Genomic DNA, 19,847 nt, shown 5'->3' with positions numbered 1-19,847 from the left:
CGCAGCTCAAACGAACGAGCACGTCGCAATACACCCACCAAAGTGAATTGATATTGTAGGATGGTGGATACGTTTAGTTTTAAGCTTAGCATAGTAATTTACGACTGGGTCGCAGCGCGCGTTGAAGGACTGCAGGCCTGGCGAAGCCAAGAGTGCAACGCATTTTCCTCACCCAGATGATGCAGTGTCCTTAGATTTGAAAAACCCTCTTAAGAGGCCAAAAAAAAAGCATGGGCAGTAATTGTATTTGTGGCCTATGGCCTGAAGCAGACATCCCGAACGAGGCTTACGCCTATGTCGGCCGGTGTTCAGAGGGTTAAACCACTGTCAGGAGGCGCAGACCCGGAAAAACCCCTTCGTCACCTTCCTATAGGATCACCCGAAGGGAAGACCGTCCCAGAGGGGAAGTGATCCACTTGGTTACTACCCTCCTTGTACTCATACAAGTATGGACCTAAGAAAGGCAACGTTCCAGCGGGGGCCACGGGGAGGCGGGATCACCAGCACGAGGCTCGGTCTCTTGCAGGCTTCTGCTGAGGTTCGGTTCTCACCTAACCTCAAAGAAGAGTTTGACTGTACTTGATCCAGCCGTTCAAACCAGGTCTAAACGACTGTCCCAAGTACAGCCGCCCGCCCTAATACACCCTGTGTATGCAGGGTGCCCACGATATTAGGAACGGGCCCAGAAAAGCATAGGCAGTCGGTAGGAAACCTCGAAAAGGGGAACAATCAAGTCGTTGTCCCGTATTAGGCGATATACCATTTTGTCGTTAGATAGTCGCGTTGTTTATGTAGTATTATTACGTTGTATTTGTTTTCTATGTACTTATATCTTAAATACACTTACTTAATTCTAATTTTTATCGAACTGACACTGTTACCCACCTCACCATCTAAATAAATCCCACAATATTGTACATAAAAACAAAATGAACTAATAAATGAAATAAAATGTAAATCTATTAGGTAATTATTTAGGATTAGGACCTTCCCACTAATTTTTTTGCATCTTTGCTACATTGTAGATTTTGATGTGTAAAGAAATCTGAAAGAAGGAATTGTCGCTCGCTTCTCGTTTTTGGGATATAAAAGTTTATATTACAGTGCGGGCGTCCCCGTATCAGATATACAGTACTGGCAGAATGGAGCTAATGCGCATGCGCGTGTTCCATGGAGTCACGAACTCCATTCACTCTTTCCCTTCCACTGTCTAAATCTTAATAATGTAGATTTTGTAATGTAATCTTTAAGCATATGTCAATTTTCCATCGCATGCTCTTTAAACCTTTTGTCCAAGCCGATAGGAAATGATCCACAAGTAAGAAATATATTTTAATAAGGGTACATCAACTGAAGAAAGACTGGCAAACAGTATGCTTACGAAGAATTCTCAAAGTAACCATCCTGGCATGCTTAAGTTTTTTCGTTTTCTAGTACGTTGTCAATATTTTGTGATATTCGTGATGTGTGTCAGGTAAGTAAAAATGTATATATATTAATTTTGTAGTTTCTCTATAATTCCCCCTTTCTGCAAATTAGAGTTTGCTTTTCTTTTGCTTCTTTTGCTTTTCTTGCGTGTATATACATTTATTTGCTTATATATTTCTACTATTCTATTCTTTTTGCGGAGACATGGATACGTTCGAGAAACCTAGTGGAAGCAATCCACGTGTTTTCTGTGGTTTGCTGACCGTTAAAAGACATAGGGAATCTGCGAGACGTAAATACTGTTTGTCCAAAAAAAATTCGTGAGTATGTATGCATGTTAACACTTTCACGTCGATTCTTCAATTTTTCTAAAATGTGGGGAAAGATCTCGATGTTTTGAAAGAAATGACGACAGTCGAACAAAGTGTAGTAGTATTATATCGAACGTTCTGTGTCCTCGGGAAACAGTACGTCTTAGTAGTATTTTACTGAACAATAAATTCTCAATATATATAGATGAAATCAGATATCACGAATGAAAAATGGATGACGTTTCTTGTTCGGTATATCGATCCCCAGACTATAAATATTCGAATGGAATTATTCGAATTGATTAATCTCGACGCAAAGGATTGTAGCGCGGAAAAACTGTTTAGTACATTCAAGCATGCTATGTGGAAAAGACAAATTCCTTTCGAAAACATTGTCGCCCTATCCTGTGACAATGCACCTGTCATGATAGGGCGACACTCGTCATTTAAGACTAAGCTTGCAGAAATTTGCGGTAATTCGTTTTTTACCATGCCGTGTGCATGTCATTCCACATCATTGGTAGTGCGTGCAGCATGTGCTACCATTCCCGAGGTCTACGAAGAACTTCTTCGTAAAGTCGCGACGTTTATTTATAGTAGTCCCAAATGTTCGGCCATTTTTCGCGATTTTCAACAATGTTTCCAAAATTCCAACCGCAAAATTTTAAAGTTGTGTACTACGCGATGGCTATCACATCATTCATCCGTAGTTACACTTCTAGAAAATTGGGACAGTGTGTTACATTTTCTGCAAGAGTTAGTCTTGACTGAAAAGTCAAAGTCTGTAGAATATCTGCTGATCTCAATACGAAATCCAGAAGCGAAAGCATATCTGCTTTTTTCAAAATTTATTCTCGAGTTTTTTAATAATTTTAATTTATTCTTCCAAGCCCGAAAAACAAGAATTCATTTGTTTCAAGAGACTGCAGAAACTCTTTTGTATACTATAGCATGTCATTTTTTGAAACCCGCACCTTTTGAAGCACAGGGGTTTAGCAAAATTAATAGTCGAAATAATAATAATCGATTAGCAAACTTTATGTTTTTACTCCTCGTTTAGCATTAGATTTTACTAGCAGAGACACTTCCTTCAGAAGTGTTCTCTTTATTGCTCAAAGGTTCGGCGGTTTCAACGAAGACGGTTTGCAAAAAGAATGGTCAACATTGCCTCTGGGCTTCGAAAATGAAGATCAGCAAAAATTTGTAAATATGGATTTCGACAATTTTTGGAAAACGATTTTGTTAACCCCAAATGATCAGGGCTTTCGTAAATATCCATGCTTATGTAGATTAGTTAACACAATTAGATCGCTCTCCAATTCGAATGCCGATGCCGAAAGATCGTTTTCCAGGTTGTCGGACATAAAGACTAAGAAATGTAATAAACTTAGTTCGACTTCCATCAATGCCCTTTGCATAGTGAAATCGGCATTAAGGACAAAGGGGTACAATCCTCAGTCCATGGAGATAGATGACATACATCTATCTCTCATGTCTTCTGAGACTTTGTATTCTCGTTCTGTTATGAAACAGAACTGTAAATTACGATTAGATGCTGCCACATGACGACAGCCTCGAAAACACACCCTCTTCGTCCTTTGACGCGACTTAGCGATGTCTAGAATATTATCACTTTTATTTTCATATTTATTTTCAATTATACTCATGCAATTTAATTTATTTGTATTTGGACATAATTTAATTGGACATCGCTAATATGTAAATAGTTATCTGTCTTACTTCACATAATTCTTATTCTTTCCTTGCTTTAGATATATTTGCGTGTTATAAATAGTATTTATAGAGAGAACTTTGAGACAGTTGTACATATAAATTTATATATATTAGACATATAATAAATTTACATCTCGAAATTCCGTCATATGTAATGTAGTACACTCTTCTGCTCGTGCTTTCTATTGTCTTTCTTTGTAAATGTAAACAATTGTTTAACTTTTCAGTCTCATTTTCTATTGTATTTTCATATCTTACTGAGTTTTTCTATATCCTTTTCATAATTTTGATGTACATTATTTTGCATGTTTACGATCACAAACAATTTTTTACATTTCCCTCCTCATGAAAGAAACCACCACCTTCACGCGGTTTTCATCAAACGCTAGCGTGTACGTTATTTTGTAATAGCTACGAGATCAACTCAAACATAAAGTTAATTCCTTAGCATAAATTGATACAATTACCGAAAAATGTATCGAGAAACCTCATTAAAAAAATATTTTATATTGAAAGCTGTGACAACGTGCACGTTACTGTCCAAAAGTGGACTCTCAGTCTAATACAGTTGACTAATTTTCAGTATCAGAGCATTTATTTTGTGACAATCTTGAATTCTGAAGTACAATTAATTCTGAATCAGAAAGGGTTAAACTAAACTGCGTTGCGTTAACTTTCCAAATGAAGATCTTTATCTTCCCACCTAATAACAAAATATATGTATATGTGCACATCTAAATGACCATACCCAGAAAACTTAAGCGTACCAGGATTGTTACTCTGAGAATTCTTCGTAAGCATACTGTCTGTCAGTCTTTCTTCAGGTGCTGTACCCTTATTAAAGTACATTTCTTACTTGTGGGTCATTTCCTATCAGTTTGGACAAAAGGTTTAAAAAGCACGCGATGGAAAATTGACATGTGCTTCAAGATTTCGTTACAAAATCTACATTATTATACATCCATACAGTTATTCATTGCATATTTTATAAGAATTAAACAATGGAAGGAAAAGTGTGGAAAATCAGAATTACAATAGCAGATTATGAATTGAACCTCTTTTTTACTAAAGTAAATGGAGACGAAGTTAATTTAACTTCTTTCTATAAAATCTAATACGAACAACGAATATATATATGAGAAAATTCAGGCAATCATAAGAGGTAAGTATCATTATCCATGCATCGATTCTGCTCTAAAACTAATAGAATCTTGAGATGACGATATCAAATTTAGATATAAAGTTTCATTGAAATTCATTTAGCCGTTTGAATGCAATTGGGTTAACAAACGTGCGCAATTTTTACAAATTAACTGTTTTTTTAACAGTCAAAACGTAATCAGGGGAACTTTAAAATGAGTTTTTCTGCAGAACAAATTTTTCAAAATTTTTTTTCATTAGAATACTTTTCTAAGATGGAAACTGAAAATGTCCAGGCAATCGGAAAGCTCGTGCGAGGTGCGTACAGCTTGCCGCTTGCTAGTGATTGGGATTTAAACATTTCAAAGAGTGAGAGAGTGCGCATCATGTTCCATTTTCTCTTTCGACCTCCCAAAGCTGCCCAAAGTTGTATGAAGCAGTTCGAAGTTATCCGAAACTGTTTGAAACTGTTTGAAGCTGCTTTAAGCACCGAGCTCGCGGATACGCAGCCTGTGCGTTAGTAATGGGGTAATTCTCAATATTTACATCCTCAGTCTGGCAGCAGAGGTTATACTTTTTCAAGAAGAGAGTGGTGCACCCCTGATGCATAGTGGAGGTACCCCATAGCATTTGAGTGCATTGCCTGTAATGCCTCCACTGTTCACCTCAATTCCATCACTAGAAGATATTTTGTCCCTGCATATAGCAACACTGAACCTTTATTTGATCAACGTTTTTGTGAGAACACTGTGGGAGGTCCAAGTGAAGTAATGGTTTCTCGATATTCCATTGAAAAAGACAAATTTGACCTATATCGTCTTCACACTCACTTATGAAAATGCTAGTCATTTTAAACAGTCTACTCGAAACTTCTTAACTTTTGTTTTAAGCATTTTTCCATATAATTAATAAGTTCGAAAGTATTTCAACTTCCAGTGTTAAGTAACTCACGTTATATAAATATGGTATCGCCATGTTGCATGTTTAGGCAGCAGTATAGCGTTTGAGTCTACTGGCGAGAAAATCACCTTATTACTCAAAATTTGAAAATACAAAAATTGCATTTGTATCATTTCAGTATTAGGTAAACATTACTAATACAGACGAAATACGACACATACAGTGTTGTCGGTTCTTATTAAATAAAGTAAAACAAAATTAAGGTCATCGTTGGAAAATTTTACGAACAAATGAGTGTACATACATTTACACATAACAGCGTATTTAATCGACATAAGGACAAATACGTGCTTCATAAAAAACCACACCTTAAAAACAAATACTGATAATCAAATATGATTGAGTAGGTATTCAAACTTGTGAAGCAGTACTTCAAATACTAGTGTCATTGGTTCAAACTTTTGCAATAATAATATTATACATAATGAATGCTATTTACCATACCAATAGTTTCTGATGATGTTCCATTGCGAGGTTCATTAAATTTAGAATACTTCGAACAAAATTGTGCGTCAGCACGCAGTACACGGGTGATCACATAATTCCTGAAACGTAAATATATCAATAAGTATATCAATTCACGACCTCTAAATTCTGTAAATTGTATAAAAGAACGGATAAGAGTAAACTTTAGAACAATAATAATTAATTGACTTAATTAAATTACCAAAATCCAAATCTCCCATACAGAATCCCTAGTTCCAAGTCTAAGTTGACGAACTTGAGTCAGGAGGTTAGGGAAAAAAGAACGGTTTTTCGTAGCTATTATGGCGTAACACAAGTCACACGAGCGAGTTACGAATTGTAACCGCACGAAGTAAAATTATTTGTTATTGTTGTATCAATTTTGAGTACGTGTGTTTCATTTTTTCTATTTCGATCAGGTTGATCAGAATTTTAAAACGCGTTTACCTGTGTTCTGAATTAAGAAAGAGTGACAGTGCTTTGGATTTTTATAACAATTGTAATTTTGTCAGTTACCGTCTATAGTTTGCTTAAATTGAACCCTAAAGCGACATACATGTACAGTATTGTACTGAAGTTACGTGGAGTTGCGAAACGAATTTAATTTAAAAATATCAGTTTAAAACGTAGAATAGCGAAATTCAAAGAGTACGTGGAATTGTAACAATTTCTGCGATTAAAAATGAATTCAAAACAAATTTTTATATTAGTTACATTCATTTACAGAAAATAAAATCAAAATGTTGTAAATTCAGTTTTCAAGGTAAAATGCTTGCATTATCTGTACTTAAACAGAATCCGAAAGCATATAGATTGCAGCAAATTTTTGCTGTATCTTCCCAGTAGATATTACATATTAAAAATGCTATACAAAATTCTATTTCAGTGTGAAATTCATATGTGCATTATTAACAGCTTAATAAAGAGCAATATTTAAGATGACAAATCCATATGACAGAATGTGCACACTGCTACTGTCGAGTAATTACCTATTAAGCTGTTTATCCACTATGGGTAAGGTAGACAACTACACTTCGCTAACCATGCAATGGTTTTTATGATTCCCAATACTCAAAACAAATGGAAATCGCACACTTATATATAATACTTCTATATTTTATAATATACAGGGTGTCCCAGTAAAAACTGCCGCTTTGATTGTCTTTTAAAGTGCAAGAGTAATATAAAGACTTTTTAAATAAAAATTACTTGATATTAAAGGGGTCATCATATGGTCATGTTCAGTTTTTTGTAGGTGAAGTCACTGAAGACATGTAAAGGTTACTTCTGTTTTTCTAAATGTCATCCTACATTTTTCTGTTTATCATCTGATAATAGCTCTCAATACGAATTATGAATAATAAATAAACTCACTTTCTTTAGATATAATGTAGAGAACAACACATAGTATGATAAATCGTGGTTGTGCTTGTACAACACGTCCATCAATGTTTTCCATAAGAAGGAAGTGTACATGTGTTTCCAAACGCGTCATAAAGCACTTGCATTACTAGCAACACGTGTAGTGTTGTATCAATGTCAATGAACGGCGTTTTGAACATTATAGCTAAAGAAAGCGAGTTTATTTATTCTTCATAATCTCTCTTGCATGACTTTGAATAATCTTGTGTTATAGGTATGTGTATTCGTCTGCATGGCTATTATCAGATGCTAAGCAGAAAAATGTAGGATGCCATTTAGAAAAACAGAAGTGACCTTCGCATGTCTTCAGCGACTCCACCTACGAAGAAGTGAATGTGACCACATTATAACCCCTTTAATATCAAACAACTCTTATTTAAAACATTTTTCTATTACTCTTACAGTTTAAAAGATAATCCAGGTGAAGTATGTGTTCTTAATCTAGAATATACTAAATTCGTATATAAAAATTGGACGCCACATAGACAGAAGCTAGCAGCCTAGTATATTTATATAGAAATTGGTGGTGGAAACAGCCCATTGCATTTGTTTCAGACACGACCTGAAGACGCGTTGGACTCGATAAATATTACCAGAAACACCAAATCAACAGTTCAAACGTTACCTATCATTTGGCTTAATGTAATTGCGACTGTGTGTAACCATAAACAATAAAGTTAATGATCGTTAATGGATTGATGAAAGAGACTGAAGCAAATTACACGCACAAAGGCGCGTATAAGCTCACAGGTTTCGAAATCAAAAGGAAAGTAATTATCCAATTACTTCACCTACGTCATTTAATGAAAAGGATAAAGAACAATTTGGTCGAAAATCGAGTGAAATTCTTCTGGATGTTGGCAAACCAAATTGGTTTATGAGCTAAAATTGTGTAGCAAACGTATTACAAATTAACTAATTCGCATATTTATGCAACTAAATTAGTTTCGTACTATAGAGTGTCAACTGCTTTATATTTATAAATATTGTACAACTTTGCATAATATATTGTAATGAATTATGAATTTTTCATGAACAAGAGATTCTGGTCACATAGAACTTTATATTCTGTAATTATAATATTTGTTCAGTTTGTTGAATGTTCTATTATATTTCGTTTAAAAATTGTGAAGTTATGACATTTTTACAGAGACATTTTGTCATACGAGTGGGATATTTTACCCGAGTACTGCATTGCAAAACGCCTTGCCTAAGTCTGTTATTTTTTATTACGTTTTATTTATAAGGAACAAATATTTTCGAAGAGAAATAATTACTAAATATGATCTCAAAACAAAAATAGAAAATGATTGAAACGCATTCCTTTTATTAATTTTCCTTTTTTTTTCCTTCAAAAGTGGGATGTATTACCTAGTTTTTGTCTGTTGTAAAATGTAGGCAGATCAAACTGATTTGTGATTTTCAGGGATATAAAAAACGTAAACAAGTGTTACGAGGCCTTGAAAGGCAGTGTATGATATAGACTATTATGTATCAGATTATTGTTTATAATATAATATTGCGTACCTGAATCAATATTACTTATTTTGAAAATTTTACAAAGTGTGCGCAATTTTACTTATCACTGTTTATTGTTTTCTAGCCATATAAACTTGAAATATACTTTTTCCTAATCCTTATGCTAATACTAGTAGTTATACTCGCCTGTAGAGTGCAGCACACTTCTCAGTATACAAAAATTACTAGAAACATTTTCTCCCTTCCGTTTTATCTTTCAACCACGCATAACGAGGCATGTATCCTTGAAATACATTATGATTACACACAGTTGCAGCTTTATCTTAGCAATTTCCTACATTATCTGCAGTCACTATTGCCTGCAAGAACTGTAGTTCCAGGTTATGTCGTGATAGCGCTGTGAGAAATACCAATGTATCGATTAGATACCTACCTCTTTCTTTTAGAGGACATTTCAGTTTATTGTTGGTACGCACGTAATCAGAATAATCTGGTAATATCAAATACTTTTCCGATTAAATAACATTTGTATTAACCTATTTTTAAATTTACATTAAAACTAATGGAAGCTTCGCATATTGTGAAAAGTAATAGATACAGTACTTGTCACTATTTTAATATACAGGATATATGTAGTTCATGTTTAGTTACATATTATGTTTTAAGGTGTGCATATGTGTTTTAGGTTTTAAAACTGGCTATGTCTGCAGAGAAAATTTTGAGATATTTATGATTTTTTTAATAATTTCGATTATTCGTACGCATAATTCCGATCTTTGATATATATTTTCCAAAAATTTAAGTTAATCAACAGAACAGTTTTTAATATCGTAAAATCAAGAAGGCTAACAAAGCAGATTGCAGTATATGTTTCAGTACATTTAAAAAATAGATATAGCAAGTTTTGAAATTACAGTTCACATTTAATTACTAATTGTCCACATTGTCCTAAGTTAAATAGCATTTTATAATTGCATTCTAAAATTTAAGGAGTTCTTTTTACCACATTAATTTTGTAATTTTCAAAATTACTATTCTACATATACTTAATTTTTGACAAATCTTTCATATAAGTACATGAGATACTACAACTAAACATTTAGTTGTAAACTAAATGTGTCTTATTCTTGTTGAATCAACATCAAAATAAAGTCAAAGCGCAATAGTATTTGTAGCTTCAGAAGAATGTGTAGTAATTTTCAACTGTTATCATAAAAAGGTGCACACAAAATCAATATACAATAAGTAGCATTTAAAATCGTACATCTTAATGTTCATCAAATTTCTATTTAAAAAACATTATTATTGTATATTTAGTACGTAATTCAAAAATAAATATATTAATCCTTATTTATTCAATATACAATGATTATAAATTAAAAGCTTTATTTATAATCGCCAAATAAACAAATTCAGAAATAATGTAAAGATGGATAAAACAATATGGGTATTTAAATTTCTATACTTATAGTTTTTTTATTTATAAAAAAATAGTATAATAAAATTTATATTTATTAAAGGCATTCTTAATCAACATGAACCAACAATAAACATATTGTTTATTTAAATAACAAAATGAAACCCCTACTTTTTCTGACTTTACTTCATAGGCTGGGTAAAACTGTATTCAATATGTAAGAGAGAATATTACGATACTGTTATTATTATAATATCATAATATTGTTTCTAATCTTAATTAACGATGGAGGAGCTGAAAATGCTATTGACAATACTTTGTAGATTGTACCCAATGTCCACCCAAGACAGTCTTCTGCGACAATATACCTACACAAAAGTTACTTTCATTGTTGTTCTCGCCAACTTCATTTAATTTTGTTCTTTTTTGTCAATTTTGATTGTTTCTGATTTCAATTAAGTTAGTTGTGATTAGCTTTCGACTAGTCGATCAGAATAAAACTGCATAGTTGGTTCTGCCCCAAAATGTGGGTGCATAAGCTTTTGTTGCCAGTTAAAATTTTGGCTGCTACTAAAATTTACCTTTTTGTTTTTAGAAGTAATATACTTTTTTATTAAAAATATTTTGTTTTGCGCATAATGTTCTTGTTTGGTATGTGACTACGCGACATTAACGAACATGCAATAAGAAAAAAAAGGAAGTTGCGTAGGCAGTATCGTTGAAAAAAAAATTAACGCAACGCATCATATGCGTCTTGCGTCAGTAGCAGCGAAAGTGTTAAACACGAAATTGAAAATGACGTAATTATCTGTAAGCAGATACTGTTAATACGTGTCTTCACGTTAAACGTCTATCGATTACGAAAACATTCTAGTACACTTTTGAAATAAGTCAAAAACAAGTTCAAAGAAAAATAACTTCAATTAATAAACTGCTAATCTGCCACAGGATTTTTTTAGTTATTAATTTTTTAGTTATTAAGTTTTAGTTATTAAGTTTTAGTTATTAAGTTTTAGTTATTAAGTTTTAGTTATTAAGTTTTAGTTATTAAGTTTTAGTTATTAAGTTTTAGTTTTACCTTACTATACAATTTTGATCAGCTATTAAAACCTACTAAAATCGCAAGTTACTAAAAATCATACATATTGATATGATTGTAATAATTTGGGATTGTAATAATACTTGATATTTTTACGCTTAAAGTTGGTAACGTTTCATTTCCTTCATTATTCAAATTTGTTGTAAGCAAACACCACAATTTAAAGTGTGCTAGGCGTAAAGTAATTAAAATAAAACAAATCTCTATTGAAAAATGAGAGTTAATCATTTACGATTAGGTACAAAAATGGAAAAAGTTATAATGAAATTTCTAAAAGTGATACAATAAATGACATCATGTTCTAGACAAATTAGAAAGAAAGACAGATAAGAAGTTGAATATGCGAAATGACTACATAGATTAGTGCACTGAAGTTGGCTATTGAACTTGAAAAATGTTGAAGAAAAAGAAAAAAGTGATTCTACTATTGAAGGAGTGTTTAAATAAATATCATGGACGACTTCGAAATAAGCCGCATATCAATTGTCAGTCCAGGAAGAAAGGTAGAGAATTTGCCAGAAAATATTAAAAATATATATATGAATTTTTGGAAAACGTTATCTTTACCGATGTGTCAGAATTAAATGTATTTTTATCTGATGGAAAAACGTAGGGGAAAAAATTAATGAGGAAATGAAGATTCAAAATCTTCGGACAACAGTAAAAGAAGTTCAGCAGAGCATGTCAAATGGTATGGGGATGCACAGTAACTTCAGGTATCGGAAATTAAGTTTACATTGATGAAAAGATGAACAGACAGAACTATTTAAACAGACTAAATAATAATATTAAACAGAATACAAACAAAATGAGAATGTACAACAATGTCAAGTTCTATGCAGATAATGATTCCAAGCACACATCTTATAAGATGTATATAGCAAATAGCTGATTGTTGTACAATACAATTGGCTAAAAGTAATACAAATACCGCAACAGTCGCCAAATATTAACGTTACTGAACATATATGGCATGTACTAAAAAAAAAAAATTCGAGAAAATGGCATTTTCAACAAACAAGATTTAAAGGGTAATTCTCGTGTAACAACTTCACAAATAACTAGAGCTTTTATTACCCAGATATGCGAGTACTCGAAATACTTATGAGTACTGGGAACTTGGTTTCGAGAACCGGGCGAGTACTCGAATACCTGAATTTGAATTTTCTTTTACAACAATTCAAATATGAACTATTCGTTACACATCTGTATTCAGATTTAAAAGATCAAAACTAAGTTCTAATATTCTGTTCCAATATGAACAAATACGATTACAAGCTCAGTTGCTGCTTGCTGAAGATGCTGGTATACATTATCAGGTAATTATTTTCGTTAGTGGTAATAGACGAGAGATTTCCCTGCGTCGAGCTGCCGTGAACTCGAGGGAGAATAGCCTGATAACTTCGCCGTATCCGCCCTGCAAGTCGCTCGACAGAAAGGACGAGTGTCCAGATGGGCGCCAGGCACTTTCATGCCAACTATAATGAAATCGACAAAGCTATGCGACTCCTGCAGAGCAGGTACAGCGGGAAACCTCGACTAGCTCGGCGGAAGAGAAAAAGTCGTGGTTTGGACGCGCAGAGGAATCACATCTTCACGGCAAGGCAGAAACGAAACGTCGAGTATCTTCCACAGATGTTTATTCGACAAAATACTTGACCACGCAGACGGCACGGTAACGGAAGAATACAGGTGGTCGGTAACAGAAACAAACACGTGTCCTAACAATCTCGGCACACGCGGACTCGCCCGTTACAAAGTTCGTGTCGGTCGTAGTGGCACCGGAATAAGCGATATATTCGATAAAATACACAATACCACGATATCAGAGACGCCTTAGAAGAAACCCTAATCGCGCCCAGCACTAACGGCACTCCGTGCCCAAAAATTAGGGACCAAGATAATCTGTGCAGCTTACCCTAAGATCGCTGATTTCCAATCCCTCATGGTCTCTAGATCGCGTGTCGGCAACAAGTGACGACGCTCGGCACGCGCGCATGTGATCCCCCTGATTCGCGACACGTCCATCCCCCGCGCAAGCGCTGCAGCCCCTCGGCGACTCGCTACGGTTCAGGCGCGTATGCGAGGAGCGGGGCCCCGCTGCTCCCCAGCGACGATCCGTATTTCCTCGGCATGTGGAGACTTCCCAGGACTTCCCATGGCTCCTGCCGCCTGGACATCGATCTCTGGGTTCGCCTCCACCCTTGCCTTCCGCTTGAGCTGTTGTAGAAGAGCAGCACCGCGGGACCAGCTCTTAGCTTGCTGTTGGCAGATTTTCCTTTGGCTCTCTGGTCCTCCGCGGAGGCGGCAAGTCTCTGAACTCCTAGGGTGGAGGGGCCCCTGTACCCAGGTTTCCTCTACGGCCCTGAAACGTCGTGCGCGCTCGGCACGGAGGCGCCCGAAATTAGCGGCGATTCCAAATTCACGATATTTTCCCCCAGGAGGCGTCTCTCGGCATGTGTTCCGCAAGGAGGCTGTACGGTCCTTCTTTTCACTAATTTCGCGTAATTTCACAAAACGGGGACGGCGCTATGCGCAGCGTCACAACATATATGTATAAAAACATTTTAATTAATGTGGAAATTTAGTTTCCCGTGATTATTATCAAATCATTAATATTAAACTCAGAAATTGACGTTTCTTCAGTGCGATATATCGTGTTGTATAAAATCTAAAGTAGTTTTTTTCTAAATTATTCACATTTTGCGGAATATTTAGTATACGTCATATCTTGTAGGATTTTCTGTTCTTTCTTGAATTTTACATCGAAATTTGTTTGCTTTGAAATCTTGGTTTTTATAGTGAGAATCTAGGGATAGAGTCAGATAACTAGCACTCACTGTTGTCTCGCAATTCCATTGTATTTGAAATCGTGAAGAAAAGTCGACTGAACTTGTTCTTTTAAGTGTTTGTTAATAAGAATGTGTAATAAGACAGGCTATTGATTTAGTTAAGTTTGTTTTAAACAAATTATTATACTCTCTATTATTACAGATTTGAAATTCTTTTCTACAGGTTCAAAAAATTGAAAACAGAATTTAAAGCATAAAGGAAGGTAAACGGATCAAAATATCTTTCTCTCGAGTTTACTTCAGTCCATCGTTCTAACCTCATGTTTCCTTTCTTTTGCGATAATCTAACGATATGCAACTTGATAATAATAACAATAATAATAATTTAAGTTTACGCCGAAAGGAACGTGGGCAAGAGAAGTCAGAAATAATATCTCAAGCGCTGGCAAAATTATTATTAGTAACGAAAATACCTTTGTCGTTTGTTTCAAATAAAGGATTTAGAGAGTTCATGGCGGTACTTGAACCAACTTACAAAGTACCATGTTCTGAGACGATTTTAAAGTGAATCAAATTATTACACTCTGAAGTAAAATGTAAAATACTCTCGGTTCACATTCGTTACTAATAATTTTCATATTACTTGTCGTAAAGCGAAACTCCTGTGACTCAATGATATCTAATAGCTATATAAAATCGTGGTACTTATAGAAATTTGTGTATACAAGTTGTTTAGTATGGAGAGAGACATTCCATGACAAATACTTTTTCTGTACGTAGTGAGACAGATATGATGGTAAAGATCATTTTTTTAAATAGAATGCTAATTTTTTTACTTATAATAAAAAGCATTGGTTAAAACAAATTCGAAGACCTGACTTATTAAATCATTTTGCATCATGAGAAATTGTATAACCGTATTTAATTAAAACAGGTATTCTTTACATCGTGTTCAAATTATAAATAATAGTAAGAAACAAATGATTGATGTTCAGCAACATATTAAGGTGGATACTGCATCTTACATACAGGAGTATCGTACTATATTTATCCCCAGATACATATTGCATACTTGGATAGTACACGTATTGCCACGCTAAGTGAAAGAGCACTTAGCTGCTGCAAAATTAATAGAAAAACCGATTGTTTAAAAAATCAAATTATCTGACATCTCTGTTCCTATACGATGACAAGGACGATTTCGCAATCTATACATGTTGTCCTGATGAACAGAAAGAAGAAGAGTGGGAAGAAGAATCTTCCATCAGTGACCAGAGGAACGTTATTTCTCTTAAATATAAGAAGAAAAGTAGCGAAATGGCGAAAGCTTAACCTACATGATCACTCAAGACACTTTAAAAAAAATGAGACATCGTTATTAAAAAAGGAAGCCATATTTGGAGTGTGTAAAACTAATAGTATTTCTACAATACAGTGCAAAAGATACGTAGTAATATTTTAAAGGGGGGTAGGGGAGCTCAAATGGAAGCCTCCATTTTGCAATAGCAGTCCCTACCTCCGTTTTGCAATAATAATGCTTTAAAGTTAACATACCTATATGCTGAACTAACAATCAGAGGATTCTATAATTTTACAAACCCATTAAAGGACCGAAATAGTTCAAAAAAGTATGAATACATTTTGTTGTATCTCCTACGATTTAACTTTCGTATTACTTTCAAAGTCTAAGATGTTTGTAGAAACACTGCGAATTTTTAAAGCTTTATATAAGCTGAACCGTAAGAAATACAAGAAAATATATTCAGATTTTTTTGCTTTGTTTCTGCCCTCTTATGTATTTGTAACATTATAGAATCCTTTGATCTTAGCACGTGCGTAAGTGTACTAACTTTTGAACATTATTGCAAAACGAAGGCAAATCGAATACTATTACACTTTGGATCTCCTACCAGATATCGATACTTTTGACACGAATAAATAAATATAATTACATTACCTACATATATACAAAATCACTCGTACCCGTGACAAATAATGTTATTTTACGTGTACTAAAAATGTTGAAAAACTACAATTTAATAAACGAAACCCATTAGTAAGCTTTTTTAACAAAAACAGTACAACTTGCTGTGTGAAAATATCTAAAGATGATTATTGGTTTTATCACAGCGTCGCGTGTACTTGGGCAATTAGTCAGTTATTAATCTCCAATTATTTCATTTCATGTCACACGTGAAACTTTCAATGTACATGTACAGTGGCTCACGAAAGTATTCGAACGTTCGCTATTGAAATCTTAAATAATAAAAATATACACGTTACACTTAAATACTGAAAGTGATATTATAACTACTGTAAAACACAAGTATCGAGATTGTTCATACAAAATTTGAAGTAAATTGATTAATGTTTGCAGAAGTTAGAAAACATGCACTGTCGAACGGCATATAATCAAACGACATTTGTTATACATATCCTATTTTATGTTAATACTTAGTTAGGCCTCTTTTGCTTTCAATTACTATTTTAAGGATTGACTTCAGTAACATTAAAAATAAGCGAAACTTTTTGTAAATTGGAGGAATGAATACTTATGCAATAGTAAACCCCCTTGAAAAATTTTGGAAGAATTGATTCGGTAGTTTTTAAAATATTTAACTTTCAATTTAACATGCATCGCAATATTGAGAAATATAACGACAAAATTAAGAATGAAATAATAGGCCAAAGTTTTTGAAATCTTGTGTACAGGAAGATGAAACACTTGACCTTTAAATTTTTAGAACGAAAGAAGGAAACAATATTAATTTCAAAGACTCACCAACAGAATTTCTTTTTCCATTTAAAATCTCCTTAAGATAATCTTAACGTCTCACTTTTAAATTTGTTATTGCTGGTAACCCTGTACGAAAGAAAGAATTAGACACGTATTCACACATACACACACTATGGATTTAATTGCTTAATTGGTTAACTGTTTCACATCGAATAATTTGAAAATAATATTTATATATGATAAGAAAATTATAACAAAAAAACGAAAAAAATATGAATTCACACGAACTTCCTAAGTCCTTTTCTCCCTATTTAGAGGTTTAAGAAATAGAAGAAAACTCTGTCTTTAGAAGATCGCGGACTTACGACACGCACCTCGCGATTGTACGTTGACAAGTGTCGCGGCATCACGCCTTCGGAAGGATCCAGGATCAGTCATTTCGATTATGGAAGGGCGATACCGCTGCTTCATTAGCTAATGAGAGCGTGACTTTGGCACTACCAAGTCCCCGATTGGTCAAACTCTATGGTTAAAGAAGCCTGAGTAACGTGTATGTGTGAACATTCCAATTCTCTCTTTCAGATCATAATTTTCTCACGTGACGCACCACCCAACTCACGGCAATCTATCGTATACATCCGGCGTATCGCTTTACAATAACCAATTAGCCGAAAGAACTTTAAACATCCTCTGCAAAGGTTCGAGGAAGCTGACCCTCAGTGTTCTAATGGATGTTCTTAAATTTTGAATTTAAATATTCATTTGGCAAGGTTTCCCACAACGCTTATGCGTTGCCAAATTTTCAATAACCAAAACTATAAGAGTATGAACTTAACTAAGAGTGTCCAAATTCCGAATCCCATTTATACATATTTAACAAATGAAAAATTATATTCAGAACGGGTCACTGCGTATACAGTATGATCTTTAATTTCATCATACGTATTTGTGAGATAACGCGTTGGTGAGACTGTACGCTGCGCACTGGGACCACGTTGATTTCAAGGAAGGAATGCGTTATATTAACAAATCGATCGCGTCGCCGAAAGAGATATTTAATTTCATAAACATAAACTCAAACACTTAACTGAATAAAGTTTATTTCATAAACTCGGCCAGGATTACGCTCCACTAGGGAAGTTCCCAAAATGTATTGCATTATCGAGACGCAATTCAACCGAGTTGTATATATAAAAAGAAATTTAATTTTTATTATATTCGGTACGTAACACATGTCACTGGTTTTCCTTTCTAACGACGAGCTGGTTGTATTTTGAGCATCCTGTAATCGCGTAAAATGTCAACTAAAATTGTGGGTTATGGGACACACAAACGAGACAAACGTCGGCTCGCCAATCCTACCAACTGCTGTACGAGAATATATCTCATTTAGAATATATCACCGTTGCGTTGCCGCGATCGCAAGGAATTTCCAACTCATAAAACTTATGTAGATATAAAAGTTTTATTAATATAATTAAGATATACATGATCAACAATCACCAAATAAAACACATCGGCACACTTTTCACTGTTTTCCATTAAGTATAAAAGGACAATTATAGTTTGATTATTTCATTTCTAGCAGTTGTATTTCAAATACATTCCAACAAAAAAGTTTATGATACAAAATCAAATATTCAATAAATTGACAAAATAAAGTAAGAAGTAAGAGTGAATTCAACTGAATTTACGATAAAAATATACCACACTGATTGGTTTTTATCATAGGAAAAAGTCTTTTCTAATATCTTCGAAATTCATTAACTTTTGATTAGATTGTCACTGAAGTTCAACCTTAAGGAATTGCTGCATACCGTGTACTAGCTTTTTTGTTACTTTAAATTCGATAGAATTCCATACTTCGAAAATATTTTGTTTTGGGACGTCTTTCGAATTTATGTCGTAATTTCTTGTCTTTCTGGTTAATGTCAGGACTTCGTGGAAATGTATGTAACATATACGGTGTATTATACAATAATTATTCTTTTACAATTCAGGCCGTATGCTTGGGGTCATTGTCCTGTTGGAAATAAAGATTTTCCAGTAACCCCAATTTTGTGGCACTTTCTTTTAAATTGTTCTTTAAAGTGTTTAAATATTTGTATTTATCCAAAATGCGTAAGTAAAACGTAAATTTTTAGTATTCATTTTTGAATTGGGTTTTCTCCAGACATAACGACATCTGTTCAATCCATATATATTAAATTTGTTCTCATCAGAGAAGATAACATTGTCCCAAAAAGCATCATCTTTATTAACGTACTCTTTCGCAAATTTTAAACGCTTAGGCTAATTCTTCTTGTCAATGAATGGCTTCTTTCTTGGAATTCTAACAAGAAAATTATTGTTTCGCAAAATTTTACGGCATAATTCGGGATAAGCATTCTTCTTAAAGTTATCAGCAACTACCTAAGTGAGCTTTATAGTCGAAGTGTTTGGATCTTTTTTTATTTTGCGTATAATAATACTCTTTTCCCTATTATTCAACTTTTATGGCCGACCTGTACGGTGCTTATTTGCTAACGCTTCTTTGGTTTTTGATGTTTTTGTAATATAATGCACTGTAGACACACATCTTCCTACAATTTCAACAATCTGTCTATACGACTTTCCCTCTTTATACATTTTTAATATTGATTTCCTTTCACATATCTGAGTTTCCAATTTTTTTGAACTCATTATCACTGCACGAACCAGTATTACTCACAGCGAAACACGAAATTCATTATACGATATCTTTACATTAACTAAACCCAGCAATGTTTACATTTTGACTAAACATTTTGACACAACATTATTTACTCACTTGATCTCTACGCGTTCGAATACTTTTGTGACCCTGTTTCAGTGCATCCTTACA

The 19,847-nt window shown here is 34.0% G+C and overlaps 2 protein-coding genes across 2 annotated transcripts in view; both read right to left on the bottom strand.

Moving 5' to 3' along the window:
* Window positions 1-13,393, bottom strand: part of LOC143178177 (neuronal calcium sensor 2) — a 175,657-nt gene extending 162,264 nt beyond the window's left edge. Inside the window, exons 1-2 of the mRNA XM_076376693.1 lie at window positions 13,374-13,393; window positions 6,018-6,118 (exon numbers count right to left, since the gene is read on the bottom strand). Of these exons, the coding sequence (XP_076232808.1) occupies window positions 6,018-6,053 (36 nt within the window). The 5' untranslated portion in view covers window positions 6,054-6,118; window positions 13,374-13,393. The remainder of the gene's footprint in view (window positions 1-6,017; window positions 6,119-13,373) is intronic.
* The window catches only part of Nca (neurocalcin homolog), a 245,771-nt gene that overhangs the window by 192,510 nt on the left and 33,414 nt on the right, over window positions 1-19,847 (bottom strand). The gene's annotated exons all lie outside the window — the stretch shown is intronic.

Source organism: Calliopsis andreniformis, chromosome 4 (assembly GCF_051401765.1).
Source record: "Calliopsis andreniformis isolate RMS-2024a chromosome 4, iyCalAndr_principal, whole genome shotgun sequence".
Classification (NCBI taxonomy): domain Eukaryota; kingdom Metazoa; phylum Arthropoda; class Insecta; order Hymenoptera; family Andrenidae; genus Calliopsis; species Calliopsis andreniformis.
This window is presented reverse-complemented; position numbering and strand designations above follow the sequence as displayed.